An 18,782-nucleotide genomic window follows, 5' to 3' on the forward strand; every position below is an offset into this window, starting at 1 on the left:
TTTTGACAGAGCAGATTCTCTTTAATTGAAGACAGGTGGGTACAAAGAAAGACTCAAAACTGGGGTTTAATTTTATGTTGCTTCAATAAACCGTTAAGTAGAAAATTTAGATTTTTCCCACCGATTTGCTTGTTTTTCAGTGCTTGTATGGGATTAAAGCCGCAACAAGTTCTGAAATCATTCCCAGTTTTTCCACACAAAAACTTTTTCTTTTAATGAGGGTATGTTTGGGTTTTATATGCTTTCTGTGCAAACAGAAGGAACATGTTTTGAAGTTGAAGCTTCATAAAAAAAAAAATTAAAAAAGAAGAGAAACCCAGCATTCATTTATTTCTTTTTCTGCTGTAATTAAGACCTGCAGTTTCAAAGCATCTCTGGATGCTGTGTTCTTCAGATAATTACTCCCCTGTGATTTGTGTTCGGATTTCTGTTTTACAAACTAGGTCAGTTTATGTCGAGTCACTCCTCCGCTAGCACGGCGATGCACTTTTTAACAAAACATCTGATGGCGACCTGCAGGAGTTTCTACCTTATCTGGTGTTTGGCTTCGCTGCGAACTCGCAGCACCTCTTTGCCCTTTATCTCCAGCTCTCTGGTCAGAGTGTCGATAGTCTCGTTAAGAGAGTGGATTTCGTGGTCCAGATCGGTGATGCGGTTGCTACGGGAACACAGCTCGCCCTGCAGGTCGGAGATGCGAACCAGGAGTTCTTGCTCCTGAAAAGTAAAATGGGCGGATCGATCCTTCCGGACAAACTCGGGAGGTCCGAACAGAGACGTTCACGGTTACCTGCTGGTGGCTGTGCTCCATCGCCTTCTCCAGTTCCCTCTTAGCTGCGCTGTTTTCTTTGAGGTGGATCTGCTTCAGGTGCTCGATGGCCGTGGCGTGGAGGTGGTTCAGTTCTGCTCGGAGAGATGCTGCCAGACAGACGTGCGTGTTTAAACACAGAACATAGTGATTTCCACACCTTCCATCCCAACACACATGCACTATTCCTATCAGGACAGTGATGAAAACAAAACAAGTCACTAAAATGTATTAATATATGTTTAACTTTTCCACTGTGCCACAGTCTGGCTGTGTTCCTCTTCAGCTTTAGTTGAGGAAAAGGGAAAAAAAGGTGGATTCTTTGATAATATCTTCAAACAAATCACAAGCGATATAATCCGAGCACATACAGAAACATCCTGAGTCAAAGCAGAAACATTTCAGTGGATTAAAACAGTCCTGAATAAAAACGCTACCATCGTGGGGAGAAAAAGAAAAAAACAATTAAAGCCAAAAGGGAAGTGCTCTTTTTACCCAGCTTCGCTTTCCCCTCGTCCTCCAGTTCGAATCTGAGCGTCTGCAGCTCCTGCTCTGACTGCTGGCGGAGGATTTCCAGCGTTCTCCTGTGGGCCTCCTTCAGAGCGTGGACCTCCTCCCTCTGCTCCTGCTTCAGACGCTCCTCCAGGGCCTGCAGAGGGCAGAGAAGAAACGTCAAAAGGTCGAAAATCAAAGTTTCGGCTCCTCTTTGAAATTGTGACTCACAGAGATGAAACCGCAGTTCAAATAAGATCAATTTCACAACCCATTTACATAAACGAGCATTTGCTTTTACACAGTCTCTATAAGGATGAACTAAACTATAAAACAAATGTCTGGTACATCCTTACCTGCAGTTTTTTTCATTATTATTTTTTATTTTCTTCTCCAAAAATACCCAGTTGCTGCTAATGTTCAGTTTACTGGCAGATTTTTATTTAAAATCTTCTTACATGTTCACTCTGACCGTTTTTATAGGGTTCTTGGGAGACTAATAGGCCCACAGCATGACGCATCCTACACTGTACTCCAAAGAAGGCACGTCACATCAATACTTCAGGGAAAGTATTTTATAAAAATACCTCAATAACATAAATTTTTAGGATTAGGCAAATGCAACATGAATATTTGCCTTCATTTCATTAAAAAACACTAAAACACGGGGAGGCTTCTCCCTCAGTCAACCTGTAGTTGTTTGCACAGCATCTGTTTCCCATAGCTGCTCCACTCAAACACAATCATGACACTTTAACTGGAAAAAAACAATCAAACAAACAAACAAAAAAAACATTCCAAAAGCAACAGCTCCAGACAGAAAGAGGTTTTAATTTCCTCTCAGAAGGAAATGACTTCGGGTTGATACCATTCACTGGAGGCCTCTTGAAGCAACCAATCAAGCTAGATGCTCGCTAATCTTTTTTCTTTTCTTGCGGTCATAAATGGGGTTTACCTTCTCCTGACTTTTGCTGATTACAGATAGAAGAGGTACAGCAGCTGCTGAGAAGGGCAACAAGAGCCTATTTGTGTGAAATGTGGTCTAAAGATATCTCTGTGGGAGCATCATACTCTGATCTGGTGCTGTCGGGCCTCCTCCATGGTGCTGAGGGCGCAGCAGTGGGCCTCCTGTAACCGATGTTCCCTCCTCTGATGCTCCCTCTGCATCTCTGCAGATGGAAAACGGGAAAAGTTTCTGTTTCTGTCAGCAGTTAGCGTCACACGGCCGAAAGGACAAAGATTTAACGTGATGGGGACATTTTATATTTCACTACGTCATAAACAAACTTCGATTTGAGGGCTTGAAGTGACAGACCAACATAAAGCTTAATTATGTAATATTTGAATTTGTATGCCACACTTTTTGATTTTCTCTTCACTTCTTTGATTGCATAAAATCACACCAAAAGTTGAACTTGTTGCTCGAAACATGTAATCAAGGCAAATTAAAACATTTGCAAAACATTATTTTGCATTTTAAACGTCGATGGATGCAGTATTTTTCAAATTTATTTTGATTTTTCTGCAAAAAGGACTCCAGCTTACATGTGAGATGAAAGTTTGAGCGCGTTTAGTGTTTCGTTTAACTTACAGAGCTAAATAAATAATCTTGAAACTAAAAGATGACTTTCCGACAAACCTTTAAGCTGTTGGCTCAGCAGCTCCCTCTCCTGGTTGAACTGAGACTGCAGCTGCTGGAGAGCAGACTGAGACTGTGACAGCTGGAGCTCCAGGGACTGTTTCAGGAGTGATATCTGCACAAAAAAAGGAACACAAAACATATTTAATGCCTGAAATAGAGTTATGGACAGGAAACACCTCTAACATGTGGGGCAAATATGCCAACTCTGAACTTCTGTGGTGCAGAAGACCTGATTTTCAGAAAACGCAGAGCAGCTCATTTAATTAGATAAACACTTTTCTGATTTGCTCCTGCACTTGATAATCCTCATCAGAGATAGTCCAGATTTCTGACACTGATGTTGATAGACGCATAGATTAGAGCTAAAAGCTGGGATTTCTCTGCTCTTCCTATTGCTCTCACAGCCAGTCAGAAGAGCAGCATTAGCGCTGTTTGCTGAACAACAAGCCAAGTGGGGGTTTTTGTGCACAAACAGCTTGGACTGAAGAGTTTCCCTCAGAAACTCTGACTGGCAAGAGTTTCTGAGAGAGTCGGCTCTGGTTCCTCAGCCGCCGATGTTAAATCCCCGACAGGATTTATCGGTGAAGAAGTACAAGAGCAGAGGCTGTAAGGTAAGATGGATTTAAAATGAGAAGATGAGGGAAATTAGGATTGAGAAGACGTTTGTGAGCTTCTTCACTGGCTGAAGATTTAAAGACGAGCAGCCAGCTGACCTGCTCGCCTTACAAAAAGTCCTTTGAATTCACAGGGAGAATAAAGCAAATATGTTCAGCAGCCTCCAAGCTTCTGGTTTATAATTAAACACACTCGAGAGCACAAACCCCTACACACACACGAGCTGCAGCCTGGGGTGAGACTCTGGCAATTAAAATATCTTAATGAAAAAGATGTCATTATAGATAATCATGGCACATCCAGCCATGCCTGCAACACTGGAAGACTTTCATGTTCTCTAAATAACTTCTTTTAAACACTGAAACACACACAGCTGGGATGGCAGGAGGAAGGAAGGAAGGAAAGAAGGTGGGTAGTAAAAGAACAGAGGAAAGGAAGAAGGCAAGGAAGGAATATCTAGGGGAATATAGCGTGGAAATAAATATATGCTACCATACATACATACCTAGAAAATAATACATTTAGATCCACTCTACTAGTCAGCATTGGGACCATGCTTTTAAGTTTTTGAAAATATTTTGTATCCACATTTTTAACCTGTAAGAGGAAAATATGCAAATCCACCTGGGTTAAGATTCAAACACCCAACTTTCAAGCTTCAAGGCAACATTTAGCCAGATTTTGTAATAACTTTTGACCCAGTGTGTGTCAAAAGAAATCTCCCAACAAATTCAAACTTGCACATCAATCTCTTTGAGTCAAAGGTTGTAATGTACACAAGCAATGACGCTACGGCTGCATCAAAGCCCAAAACGAATGTGATTCATTCATGCTGGACATAAACATCAACCTGACTCATCATGTTATGGAGTCTCCATGGAAACCGTTAGTGAAACGAACAGCTTAAAAGCAAGTCAGGGTTGTGAGTTCAGCCTGCCACACGGGGGCATCACTAATGCAGAACCTGTTAGCGCTGAAATAAAAGCACGGCTAATTAACTCCTGGAACAATTAATTAGTGAACGGAATCAACAGTGCAGAGAGAAAAATCCTCAAAAGTAGATCATGTGAAGCCTGATTTAACAAATAAGAGCCAACAGCTCATGTCGTCATGAGGTTATTCTCGCCTTAAAGGACTCTCTGAGCCTGCAGTTCTGCTGGTGTTTCTGCGGAGCTCTAACTAGGTCAATACAGTTAAGATCACTGCATCCAGCACACATGATACAATATTTATATCCAGTCTGAAAGTGCATTGTACAATTTGTTTGCAGCTAAGAGGAAAGCTGTGAGACAGAAGTCGAGCGTTCCTCTCTCTCTCTTTCTCTCGTGGTGTTTAATTAACGCTCGAGTAGACATGAGCGGTGTTTACATCTGGGTTTAAAACATACTTTGGAAAATCTTCGTGCATAAGCAGCAGAAATCTCCCACCTGGCTCTGTGAAAGCAAACGACGTCTCTCCGCCGGCTTTCTTGTTTGATCCGTGCAAGAATGGAGGCTTGGAAGCAAGACGGCAGCTTTGTGCGCGGCTGTCAGCAACTGTCAACACGACGCAACGGATGAGCATGTTTCCCTCAACTCGCCGTCGAGTCGGAGCGTCTGGTTTCTGGCAGAGCAGAGGCTCGCTGCTGCGCAGGGCACAAACACAACTACCAGATCGACTGCAGCTTCACAGAATCGAGATGTAAACGGGATGAGTAATTAATGTAATCAATAACTGATTTTACAACAAGCAACACCAAAATCTATTTGGTAATGATTAAATCAAGCAAGAAAACTCTCAACTGAAGGTAAATACTCCTAAATAATCAAAGTATAAAAATATAAAAAGGGTCTATTTCTTCAAGTCGTTCTTCAATATTTGATGTGGAAGTTATTAGATTTTTTACTCCTATTTGATCTGCAAAATATATTTTTATTCATACACAAAAAAGCCAAAAGGACCAAAAGTTGGCAACAGAAATCATCAGGAGAACGCAATATCCTTCAGACAGGACAAACATCTTTCAGTTTCTATTTATAAAACGATAACTAAATTATTTAACGTTTTTATAGTAAATGCTCAATGCAAAAACCAACATCAAGTTTGTCTGAAGTAAGCTTTTAAGTTCAAATTTACAGAAAAACTCGACCAAAATCAAAATGACAAATGCAAAGCTCCGTATCCTAAGATGGAATTTTTCTGCAGTATACTGAAATCGTCAAAAAAAAAAAAAAACTAACAAAAAGCAATTTTTTGTACGGCTTTCTGCAAAATAAAACAATTGCCTTCAAGTGTTTGATTGCTCTTTAACAAAAGTTGAAATCGTGCTCGTCTGACTCAAACCTGATGTCAAATGTTTGTCATTGTGGTAAAATCCAGATGTGCCTCTTTCAAGTCTGCGCTGTGACTCAGTGGAGTTGTGAATTACCCAGAGGCAGCGTGTTTCCCAGGAACAGTGAGGAAATAGTCGTCGCTCTGAAGAAAACGGCCCCGACACCTCCAACCGTCTTTCCTCTGCTAATTTTAAATTCTAATAAAAAAGCAAAACAGTAGCTGCAGGGATTTGAGAAAACGAAAAAACACTATCCGTTTCAAACACACACACACACTCCAGGTCCTTTTTAGGATAACATGCAGCATGCATATGCATATCCTCACAGAGCTAAAAACATGTTGCTGTGGCAAAGAGAAAGTTATAAAAACAAGGTTTTATACATTGCTGAGAGCAAAGACGAGCAAACCTGGAATGAAATCCCTCATTTTTCTAATTAATTAATTGCTGCTTTGACAGTTTCTGGATGTGAATTTGAAAACTGGAGTTAATAAAGTCACCAGCAGAACGGGAAGCCTGTGAATGTGAGATTGGTTGCATGTCTGTCTCCTCTGACAGGCCATTCTGCCTCAGCCTGTCAACAGACCGCGGCTTCAAGTGGAGCCGTCACTCACAGACGCACCCAAGGAGGCAGAGGGGTCAAAGGTTATTGCTTTGTTCAGCAAAAGCAAAAAACAGATCAAGAAATCCATCCTCCCACTCTCATCTGGTCCAAATTTAGCTTTCTATTTCCAGCAGCCCTTCACTCTGTCTACATTTGCTCCTTATAATCTTTTTGCGCTGCAGAAACAAAATCCCATTTTTGTGGTTCATATGAATTTTTTTTTAAAGCCTGTTAGGTTGTTTATGCTTTCGTACCTTAGTCAGCGTGGAATGACTCACTGCCCTCTGTTTCAGGGAAACCAGAGCTCAGTGTCAAACTTCTGGCTTTTATTTTATTTTGGTTCAGATTTATTTTACAATCATTTTCTCGTGTTCTGAGAAAATTAAATGGAGAGAGAAACAGAGAGCTAGTTTGTTTCTAATGTTTCTTCAAATCAACTTGCTCGTTGTTTCACTTTTATCGTTTCCTGCAGAGATGTTTTTCATTTGGGTTTCTTTTATTCAGTCAGGTTTAAGTTTTTACAGGTTGAGACAAGTTTATTTTTGCTCAGTTTTCAACTATTTCTGCAGAAGAGAAGGGGTCACGACCTTACACTTTATAACATTTCACTAAGCCTGAGCGAGTTTATTGCCACCATGTTTTACCTGCTCCAGCAGATCTTCCACTTTCCTCTGCCAGGCTTCTCGTGACGCCATCAGCTCCAGCTCCTTCTGTTGGGAAAGCTGATTGAGAGCCGCCTGTTTGTCGGCATCGTACTCCTCGCTCAGCTCCTCCTTCAACAAACGCACTTCCTCCCTGGAGAATGACGTAGATAGAAACATTACACACAGGTTGACTTTTTTTTTTTTTGATGATTGTGACTTGCAGCAGAAAATATAGATTTTTCTTCCACTGAACTTTCCATTAATATTCTTGGACACATTACATACAATAACATTCCGGTATTAAAAATCCCTGTTTGCTGGTGTTAAGCGACTTCTTCATTCTCTCTGTAACTTTTAAATCTTGTTTTTCAGGAATAAGGTCGAAAATATTTAACGAGATTTATTTATTAGTTTCACAGTTTCAATTGAAACAAATTAGGTTTTTAGCGATGATGTCATATTAGGGCCAAACTAAGGGGAAAAAAAGAAACAGAAAACATAATATTACCAGAATAAAGTCATGAATTGACAAGAATAATGCCATATCATGAGAATAAACTCATAATATAATGAGAATAATCTGTTAATTTTGACTTTATTCTCGTAATTAAAAAAAAAAAAAACTTTATCCGTCGAAGGAAATTATTGAGATGCGTCTGTGTAAATATTCTGTGCTTGTCTGTTTATTGTCTAGCTGCAAAAGTCGATCTGCAAATATGTCAGTCGGGAAAAGTAGGAGTTTGTTTTTATTCCATCTCATTAGTAGCCGTCCGTTCTTAGGCAAGAAGCCGTCTCCCTCTGATAATAAGGGTGACTGCAGCAGGAGGGGCAGAAGTGACAGAAAACAAATAGAAAAATCAAAACGAGACAGCTGAGACCGACAGGCTGACAGGGATGAGATGGGATTCGCTTCCTCCTCACCGCAGAGCATCTCTCCACTTCTGATCCAAGTCGTCTGCCATCTTGTCGATCTTCTGTTTCTCCTCCGTGCGGATGGCCATCACCCTGGCATCATGCTGCTGCTTCTGGGTCTCAATCTCCTCCTGCGAGCACAGACAGGGGAATTCAGCTGCATTGTTGTATCCTTTTATTTTTCTGAATTAAGCAGAAAAAGCTTTTTTTTTTTTTTTTTAAAAAAAAAAAAAGGAGACACACCACCTCAAGACTCCGTATCCATTTTTAGAGTGCTGGTTTTGATGTAAACTTCATTAGGTCAGTCATTTCCAGCAGCTGAAGATGATTTAGAGCTTATGTGCCTTTAAATGCTCTTATTTTTTAGCTGCTTGAGTGTGTAAATCCAAACTCTGCTGCTTCAGAGGACTAATTATGACAGATGACATTTTACTGCATCTAAATAAGGTTTAGCAGGTCTCAGATGTTTGTTTTTCTATATGAAATTTCACTTTTCGGAAAAGAGAAAAAGACATAAAAAAGAGACTTATAGCAGTTCGGCTTGAAAATGATTTTTTCTGCATAAATTTATTATATGTTTGGAGAGAGTCTGTTATGGGGACATTCTGACGTCTCAGCTGTTTAAAGTTAAATCTAGCTCTTCATTGTGATTGGAAACATTTGCAGCTATTGCAGCAATTAATAATGCATAGTCATTTTATTTTCCAGAAAAGCTGTTCTCACTCCAGAGTTTGTGTGTTTGCATTTATCTCCCGACTAGAAGGAGTCATCATTAAACTATTGCTGCAATTATGCATGTGTTTAATTGTCTCCACACCCTTTTCTTACTTAAAAAGGTCATTAGCTTAATTACTGCTCTGACAACACCATCGGAGCAGTAATTAAGCCAAAATTGTATATATATATATACTCCCTTCTTTCTCTGTGAAGAAGTTCTGCAGATGCATCTTTTGCTACACTGGTCAAAACAACACTAAAGGAACTGTAACTTTTGCAAGGAATTTAATTATTTATATGGAGTTCTAAATGCATTTCTAACATTGTATTAAGAAAACATAAAAAATCTACAGAAAGTGACATTTGTTTACATATGATTAATCTTCTGAATAATCAACAGCAGAATCCATTACTAAAACAATCTTTCTTTTTGACGTCACTACTTGCGTTTTCATTGACTTATGCAGATGCATAATTGGACTTTTTGGAAATATATCCTCCTGATAAAAACACGCCACTTTTGAAAAGACTCGTTTAACAATAAAAACTTTTGGCACAAGAGTGAGGTGTGTTTTTTTTTTTTGACCGCATCAAAATTGGTTTATTTGGTAAAACTGAAACTGCATTTCTTTCTTAATAGAAACATAATTGCAAAATTGCATTTTTTTTCTATGTTAGTGAAATATTACAAAGTTTTGTGTACATTTGTAATAAAAACACAGCTACTTTCAGCATTGAAACCAGTCACTTCAGTTATTGAAAAATAACTGATTTTAGTGTCACATTTGCTACATACCTTAGGTAATATGATGAACATCTCAGTAAGTAAAGGTGATAAAAATAAAACATGGAAAACTTGCTGACTTTTTCGGCCTCTTTTTCTGTTCATCCAACTGAACAAACCAGCTTTAGTCCCCACAAAACAAAGCATGTTCTAATTTTAAAGACAATCTAGCCCCAGTCGGTTTTGTGCTTTTGTCTAAAATGCAATGAGCTAAAAAACGAATAAAAGGTAAAATCCTGCGTTCAGCTCTGCCAAATCCCTTCCTTTATATAGACACAAGCACAATTAAGACAGAACAGCAGACCACTGCAATTTCAGCTAATTATTGCTTCTCATTTCATCTCTCCCTCTTTATTCTCTCTGTTGCAATCCACGTCTCCCTCATTTACTTTTTCATTCAAGCAGCAGGAAAATTATTATAATGGAGTAAAAACGCACTATGGTATCGATAGTCAGAATTAGCATTGAAATATACAGTCTGTCCTCGGTAAACAGCACGTTCCCCACTACATTTATGCTCACAGGACTCGCACCGACAGAGTTCCTTTCAGACACGCGGCCACTCAACTCATAATAGCTTCATCATCATTATCCCACAGCTGGCCTTCAGTGCTGCACTTTCCGTTCTGCTTTCCACGTGTGTTTCAGTCCTCCCGTTTCGCCACTTTTCTGTCTCCGACCCACCGTCTGCAAACTCACTGCACGTCTGCGACGCGAAGTTTAAATCAAATCAGCGGGAGAGGGGTTAAGGAGAAGTTCAAGGAAGCGGCGGCGCTTCTCAACAGTTACAGGGTCTACATTTGTTGGATTAAACTTGAAAAAAACCACACAATTAATAATTCTACCTTGCACAGAATGTCCATTTTATTAAATGTTTCTGATCATCAGATTAATTTTAGCAGCAGACCAAGGGTTTTCTAATATCTTGCAGCCTGGCGTTTTTCAAAATATTACTAACTTTGTCAATAATTATCCATCTATAATATAGCTATAGATGTAAGAAAGAGGTATAAGGGAATAACTGGTGTGATTAACATTGTATTAGTCTTTCAAATCTGAAGAAGGGATTTGGTGTGGCAAGGAAAAAGAAGGGAAAGAGAAGGAAAGAAAGAAAAGAGACAATGGGAGGAAAGGAAGAAAAAAGGATGCAGTGATGCAAAGAAATAAAGGAAGTAGGAAGGAATGAAAATGAAAGAAAGAGGAAATCTTTTTGGACACTATTATTATTATTTTCCATACTTATCCAGATCTGGAACATATTTAAATGAAAAATAAATGACAAATTTAGCAGCCATTCTACAAAACACAGTTTGAGATTCATAAAAGCTTAATTCTGTTTTTAGTGGAAGAATCTGTGCTGATGTTTCATGTGAGAAAGATAAAAGCTATGGAGACTTTAGAGGTCGGATTGGAGAGATTTCTCAGATTTTCTTCGTGGAAAATCCCGTTTATAAGATTGTTCCAGTGGATTTCTCTTTCTATGAACTCCAAATCACAGATATCCCAGTGTGGCACTTTGATATAACAATATATTTCTTTTTCTGCTGTTGAAGAAATGGAAAACCTTTACATATTATTGATTATCCTGAACTTGTAGGTCCAAATATTGATCCGATAGAGCAACACATTTTACATACGTGTGCAGAGAACAACAGAATAACACTAATCAGAATTACAAAAAAAGGACACTTTAGAGTATTTTTTTACATCTTTCTTTTTACTTTTACTTTAGCAATTTAGTTATAAAGTATCACTACTCTTACTTATGTATAATTTTTGGGAACTTTACCCACTTCTGATATTAACATTTTAATTTAAATGTCACTTTGCATAGCTATGTCACTATGCAAATTTTTTATTTTAAAAATAACATTTTCTGATGTATATATATGAAAATACCAAAAGTGAGTGAAAACCATGAAAATCAGGAACTGTGACGCCGACGCTCACCTGCAGGTCAGTGAGCAGGTTGCTGGTCTCTCGCACGCGGCCTCTGGTTGCGTCCAGCTCTATCCGGAGCTTCTCCTGGGTTTCCTTCAGGCAGCTTATCTGCGTCTGAGCCGAATTCAGGTTCTGCTCTCCCTCCCGCACGATTTCCTGCATGTGGGACACCTGAGGAGGAACCGGCCAAGAGGTCACCGCATCGTCCCTGGGAAAGTATCGGACGCGTAGGAATCGTTTCCCACCTCCTGATTGGCCATGTTGAGTTTGGCCGTGAGCTCCTCTTTCAAGTTGTCCAGTTGTTGCTGGACGCGATCTCTCTGCTCCTCTAAGGACAGACGTTTAATCTCAAACTCCTGACTCATTTTCTAGACAGAAGAAGAAAAGACAAAAAGAAGAAGAAGTGAGATTTAAATGAATTGGCCCTGAAAAGTGTGTTTCATTCATCATCCTGATGCAATTTATCAGCTCCCTGCACAGACAGTAAAGGCTTGGAGCCACGTTTACCCTTCAATAAACTAAAAATAAAATCTACACACATAAAAAAAACCCAGCAGATTTAATACTACTGTAAATCCCATTCGTGATGTAGTATGGCGGCCTGGCAGCCGTTCGGCGAAGCAGAGCGTTTCTGGATGCAGAGGAGACACATGACTTCCCATTTACACTTTCAAAGGCCGTCTGGTGGAAGCGACAACTCGGTTTAATCCTTCAAACTGAAGCATCAAATCCGTTTCTCGTGGAAATATCCTCCTCATGTCCGCTTCTCGCCGTTTCTTATTTATTCCTGATAATTCATCCACGTGTGCTACTTTATAAAAACACAAAGCATTTCTGTGCAACAGGGGCTTTGCAGAAGCGGGTTTTTCCTCTTTCCTTTCAGATACTATTAATTAAGCTGAATTCGTGTCGTTAAATATTTATAAGCGCATGTAAAATTCATGCTATTGATGTCATTTTTGCTGTCTTTGCTCTTCCTTCATGTGTTGTCTTGTATAGTTTCATTGAAGGAGATGAGACATTATGCATAAAAATCGACTGCAAACTGCCGCCTTAGATCACCTCGACTTTTTTTCCCCCCAACTAGATGAAGCGACCGCAAAACAGGCGTTTCCATCTGGGAGTTTTATTGCGCAGTTTTAAATCCCTGAAAGTCTGCAGCCTCAGCTGGATAAATATTGATCCTGCGAGTAATTTACAAACACAAAAACGTTCTGAATCGCGAAGGTGTGACCGCAGGAGTATTCCTGTCTGTAAGGCGGACAAACCGCAAAGCAAGAGCTCAATTCATGCAGGCCAGATGGGAGCTGTGCAGAAATCTTTACCACAAGTGACAACAGAGGCTCTTGTCTTAAGCTCATGTATATTAATGTGTATATATGTGAGTGTGCATGTCAAAATACTTGCCCTTTAGCAAGTTTCACCTCAGCTACATGCTCTTTGTAGCTTCTTGCGTCATTTTGACAATGGACTAACTCATTGAAATGCATTGGTGTCCTTGCATAGGCCTTATGTCAAAGCGCAGCACTCAAATTTCCAACATGGCTAAGTCCTGCTCTGTGTGAAGAAGCTTAATGTCCATTTATCACCATATTTTGGAAAACCAGAGTTGAATCTCAATCTGCTTTTCCATTTGGTTTTACAATGAGTACAGGCATTTAAATTAAAAAAAAAAAATTGGTGCCTGTAATGCACTAAGAGCATAAGAGGTAAGAAAAACAGATGTAGCAAATGAGATAAATGCAGAAGAATTTAAACTTCATTTCCATCCAACGCATTAGCCTATGCAGAGTTATAGGAGGTGGTAAAAAGTGCTTGCTTGCCTCCCTATTGTAAGAAATTCAGATGATGGTTGTCTGGAGCAATGGGGAGGGCATCAGAGAAATAACAATGCTGGTCAGAACTGGAGCAGAAAATGCAATGACTAAGAAAAAATCAAAAATAAATTCAAATTGTGAGGAGCTCAGCGATGGGATGTAGTAGGACAATGTGACAGGAGACACTCAAAACTCAACGAGTGTTTGGTTAATTCACAGCCACAAGATGGCTCTTTATTCAAGAGCTGCTCTCCGATTGTTAGCGACTAACATTTTGTTTGGTAACTTTGGAGGAGCAGCAGAAATCCACAACTCGGCTTGAAGAAAATGTTAAAATACTTTTACAAAGGTTGGCACATTTTATGTTCCTGATTCCAGAAGATTAATGAGAAAGAGACACTGTTTAGAATAAATGAAATGGCACAGAGAGAAAAAAATCTACAGCTTCTCGCACTGTGATTTATCCTCACCCAATTTAAATTTGATCTCCACTTACAAAACGTCTTCTTGAATCTGGATTGTCTTTCGAATCGGAGTTGATCATAAAAAAGGACAAACAAAAATTCAATTTTGTTGCTCTCTGTTGTAAACAGTGTATACGTAAAATACCCCAAAAAAATTTGAGTAAATATACAATGTGTATTCAGAGAGAAATGCAATAAGAGTACAAAAGCGGACCGACAACAGCTGAGAGTGATCTTGTCTTCTTTATAAGAGATCAGATTAAACAGCAAGGAAAAAAGCAGTATCGATGTTCCAGTGCAGGTAGAAGAAAAAAAGGACACCGTCACAGTAAATGGTCCAGGTTAAATTAATTTAACCTGCATAATGTGATCAGTAGTTCTTCCTGCTCCTCCAGCAGAGAAGACATTTGTATTCCTCTCACACAGCCACTTTAAACAGTGAGACACAAAGGAGGAAGAATGCAAAGGGCGGGGGAGACAGAGAGGGAAGGACGACGGAACTGATGACAGGGTGAAAGACGCAGCGGGAAACAAACGGAGGCTGATGCTGTTTCTCAAGCTCTAGCCTTAATGCTGACCTAATTAGATGTGTGCAGCCGACTGATGGTTTTGCTCAGTTTCTGGAACAGATCGGGACGATGTGAGGGGAAAATGAAACAGCTGCACAACATGACTTATTGTTTTAAATCACATTCAAATTCATACCACTTTAAACTTTCTCATGTTTTCGAAGGCTACAAAAACCAAACTTTGGATTTGGATCGTCTATGATGGACCAACACAAAGCAGAGTGCAACTGTGAAGTGGTAGAAAAATAATAAATGGTTTTCCTATTTTTGCATGCATTTGCATTTTTCTCCCCCTGAATTCATACTTTGTAGAGTGTTACATTTAAATGCAATTACAGCTGCAAGTCTTTTGGGTTTTGCTGCATGATAAACAGGGCTAAATACACTTATCACATTCTGTTACAAACAAGAATTTGATTTGGCTACTCATAATTCCCATGTACTGTGTGTTGCTCTTTCAAATAACCAGTGAAATGCGCTAAAATTTGGAAAGTGAAAGTCATATGAATTTAGATTTTTTTGTCTTTCAATACATTTTGAATAATAAAAACTGACAGTATTACATTATTTTTACAATTATTTCCATTGTTTGTACCACAAGAGTATCAGTGAACAGGAAAATACGATAAAATGCTCTTTAAATGAAGAAAGATATTTCAGATGGGAATGTTTTTCTAGAGCGTATTTGTTGTTTTGGTGTTATGAAAGCTGCTCTATGCAGTCACAGCCATACAAAAACAAGTCATAAATAGCATTTTTAACATTTGTTTTGTTTGTTTTCACAAAACATTGTGATAAACTTCCTAATCCGTGCCGCCCGGCCCGATATCAGCCTCACCGTAACAAGGAGTTTCTTCTCATCCTCCTTCTCCTGCTGGGCCTCCTCCCTCAGCGCCCGGTGCTTCTCCTCCAGCTCCTCCAGCGCTCGGACCTGAGCCTCCTTAAAGCGCAGCGTCTCCTCCTCGTAGTGAGCCCTCAGCCTGGAGAGCTCCTTCTCATAGCCCTGATGCTCCTCCCGAAGAGACTGATGCACGGAGAAAGGAGTTATCCGTGTGAATGGTCTGTTTTCGCCATCCCTCCCTCGCGGCGGCGGACGGGGAAAGGTCGTACCTGCTCCAGTTTGAGCACCTGCTGCTTGTGCTGGTCGCTGGCGGCCTGGCTCTGGTTCAGCAGGGCCTCCCTCTCCTCCTCCAGCCGTCCGATCTTCTCCTTGAGGCGACTCTGCTCCTGGTCCAGGTTCCTGATGGTCGCCTCATGAGCCATCTGGGTGGCCTGCAACGAACCAATCTGACCTGGAAACATCAGAGTCAAAAACCAGAATCAGACACAAGACCATAACAAATCATTTCAGCTGCGTAGTTCTCCTGTGGCGCCCTTCAGATATCTGGTTTGGGATCTGTTGTCTCATAATTATGCTCCCAAATTATACTTCTAAATTACAAGTAATCATAATTAGTCCTGTGGTTTGAGCAGCATCTTTATTCTCCCCTCTAGTTTGTGCATCTTATCCAATAAAACCAGATATTTTCCAACTCTAACATTTATTTTAATTAGGGATACAGTGACACACTTTTTCTAACTTCTGATACCAATACAGATATCTGAGGATCACTATCAACCGATACCAATTTCATACAGAAAAACAACTGAATTTACATAAACGTTTACTTTGTTAAAACCCAAAGATAAATTTACTGAATTACAACTTTATCTGGTAACTCTGCACCAGCACACATAAATATGCTCTTTTGGACTCGCCCTCTCTTTTTTAAACTTTACAAACTCTTCTCTAGCTTAAAATTTATTTAAACCCCATAATAAATCTACCAATGCTTTCTGTGATTCGTCTCCAGCTTTTAAATGCCAGTACTCATCTTGGAAGAAATTTCACGAGCAGTCCAGAGTCAGAAATCTACTTCAGAGTAACGTCTTACTGGCTTTGTGGAGGATTTCTGTGGCCTGCTGCTGCACCCGTTCCCTGCTGCTCTCCAGTTCATACTCGGTGTCCTTCAGCTGCATCACCCAGATTTCTCCATCCTGGATGGCTTCTTCCAGCTGCTTGTGCAGATTCTGCAACGCACACACACACCCAGACACACACACACACACTTGTGATGCTACCGTTCGAGCCTCTCCTGTGCACACGAGCCTGCAGCTCTGTCAGAGCACACTACATTACCTTTCCTCCTGCTCGAAAACAGATTCCACCCAGAGGCTTTTACTTCTGCCTTTGTTCTCAGCAGTGGTTTTTCATTCAATTTAACCCACTTTCACCAGAGTGTAACCAGATAAACGGGGATTCTTGCACAATTGTGTGCATTTTTGATGTGAAATGACAACCTAATTGAGCCCACAAAGGAAAATACTCATGATATTGCAAACATAGAGTGTCTATACCACGTCGGTAAAAGTATTTATACTTCTTAAAGATTTTAGCAGTTTTTCACACTAAAACAACCAAATTCAATTGATTTCACTAGGTTTTTAAATATGATTTGTTCACTTTGATGCACCTTAATGGTTCCCTCTGCGTTGGCCAGCGATGTCTGCAGCCTGTTGGTCTTGTCCCGGTTCTCCCGGGCCTCCTCCTGAGCTTTCTGCAGCTCGCTCCTCAACTTGGACAGCGATCGCTGCAGCGCCGCCTCCTGAGCCTGGAACTCCTTCCGCAGCTCCACCTAAACGGGAGTGGAGACGTATTACACACGGCAAAACAAGAAGAAGAATCAGTTGGGGGGGGTTTTTTGTTTATTTTAGTTTCGCCCTGTCACCTCCGTCCTTTTCCAAGCCAGCAGGTTCTCTGTGGTCAGCTGGTGCGTCCGCCTCATGGCCTCCAGCTCGCGCTCATAATACTCCTGAGCCTTGGCCAGCTTGGCCTCGTACTCCTCCACCAGACGGACTTTATCCTTCGTCAGCTCCTCCACCCTCTCCATCAAAGCCTCCACCTACACACGGAGTGGGAGAAGTGGAAAGAAAATCTGTTGTACTCCAGCATGCCAGTAGCTCCAGGCTGCCAGAATGCAATCGGAGATTTGCGGCAACTAGACCAGAAAACATTTGAAGTCTGCCCACTGTTTTATTTCCGCCTAATGCTTTTTAAGGCATGTGATAAAACGAGGCGAGATAAAAAAGATGGAATGACATGCATAAAAACGAAAGGTCTATGATCAAAGTTACGAGTTTTAGTTTAAATTATGCTCGTGTAAACCAACAACAGCACCAGAAAAGCTGTTGTTTTATTTCAGTTTTCATTAAAAAACATAAGAAAAGGAATCCTCAAAAACAGCAATTCCGGCTAAATAACTAAGGGTAAGATCTTCAGAGTAAGCCGAGCCAATCAAGAATGTAGCTCCTTAACTGCACACCTAGCATAGTCGTGGCCCACCTCTTGTCTATGCAGCTCGGCCAGTTTCTCCTGGTCCTCGGCAGAGGTGGCGGTGTGGTTCTGCTGGTTGTTGCGGAGCTCCTCCACCTCGTGTCGGTGGGTGGCCCTCAGCTCGTCCAGCGCGCGCCGCTTATCTGCCTCAAACTGGGCCTGAGCCTGGCTGAACACCCGAAGCTTCTCCTCAAAATCGCGGCGCATCTCTTCCACCTATTGAAACCACGAAACATGATCTATTCTGTTTGTACTTTCACTGATGACCAAGAGAAATAAGAAGGTTAAAGCCCTCTGTGGGCCATGAATGCATGCAGGGTCTTCAGTGTTCACGGCGCTCGAGCTTTTCCACAATTTTCCCAGATCAAAACCACTATGCAAATACTTTTCTTCAGTATTGACAAGCTGAACGACAACTATAAACATATAGCCAGAGATACACTGAAATAGTTTAGATCACAGAATATTAATGCACTCCAATGACCTAGTCAAAGTAAAAACCAAAAAGTCAAAGCATCAGTGGAACAACTGGAAAATAGATGTTCATAGTTGCTTTCCATCCAATCTGACTAAGCTTGAGATGAAAACTTTCAATCTCCAGATGTACAAAGCTGATAGTATACAAAAGATTGCAGCAAAAGATGATTCTACAAAATACTGACTTTATAGGGCTCAATACTATACAGATTTTGCACATTTTTCATGTCCAAAATCCAGTTTTAGTTCTTTATAGCGATTTCAAAATACAAAAAGGAAGGAACAGAAGAAAAAGGGCACAGAGGGATACAGGGAAGGAGAGAAATGACAGATTGAAGGGCGGAAGGGTACAAAGAAGGAAGTAAAGACAAATGAAACAGAGGTAGGGAGAGAGAATCGGTATATACACTATTTTTTTTGGTATATTGTTTAGTCGCAACACATAAAATCCTACAAAAAAACTCTTCAAAGTTGTGGAAAAAGAGGGAAAGTTCAAGCGGTGTGACACTACAGTTACATTTTGAAAGCTACTCTGCGGCCCTATCTGCTGCCTTCAAGATCTGAATGAAAAACATGTAAAAATATAACGTGTGATGTAATGCTATGCGACCCGAG

The 18,782-nt window shown here is 40.4% G+C and overlaps 1 protein-coding gene across 4 annotated transcripts in view; it reads right to left on the reverse strand.

The window, feature by feature from the left end:
* The window catches only part of LOC129355439 (protein FAM184A-like), a 37,274-nt gene that overhangs the window by 9,294 nt on the left and 9,198 nt on the right, over window positions 1-18,782 (reverse strand). For all 4 annotated transcript variants that reach the window (XM_055025022.1, XM_055025020.1, XM_055025021.1 and 1 more), the window contains exons 5-19: window positions 17,700-17,906; window positions 17,086-17,259; window positions 16,831-16,992; window positions 16,252-16,387; window positions 15,428-15,609; window positions 15,156-15,341; window positions 11,713-11,835; window positions 11,477-11,638; window positions 8,035-8,156; window positions 7,114-7,264; window positions 2,937-3,051; window positions 2,369-2,466; window positions 1,301-1,454; window positions 788-915; window positions 530-714 (exon numbers count right to left, since the gene is read on the reverse strand). In XM_055025022.1, the coding sequence (XP_054880997.1) occupies window positions 530-714; window positions 788-915; window positions 1,301-1,454; window positions 2,369-2,466; window positions 2,937-3,051; window positions 7,114-7,264; window positions 8,035-8,156; window positions 11,477-11,638; window positions 11,713-11,835; window positions 15,156-15,341; window positions 15,428-15,609; window positions 16,252-16,387; window positions 16,831-16,992; window positions 17,086-17,259; window positions 17,700-17,906 (2,285 nt within the window). The remainder of the gene's footprint in view (window positions 1-529; window positions 715-787; window positions 916-1,300; window positions 1,455-2,368; window positions 2,467-2,936; window positions 3,052-7,113; window positions 7,265-8,034; window positions 8,157-11,476; window positions 11,639-11,712; window positions 11,836-15,155; window positions 15,342-15,427; window positions 15,610-16,251; window positions 16,388-16,830; window positions 16,993-17,085; window positions 17,260-17,699; window positions 17,907-18,782) is intronic.

Source organism: Poeciliopsis prolifica, unplaced genomic scaffold (assembly GCF_027474105.1).
Source record: "Poeciliopsis prolifica strain line A6 unplaced genomic scaffold, Auburn_PproV2 SCAFFOLD135, whole genome shotgun sequence".
NCBI classification, from domain to species: domain Eukaryota; kingdom Metazoa; phylum Chordata; class Actinopteri; order Cyprinodontiformes; family Poeciliidae; genus Poeciliopsis; species Poeciliopsis prolifica.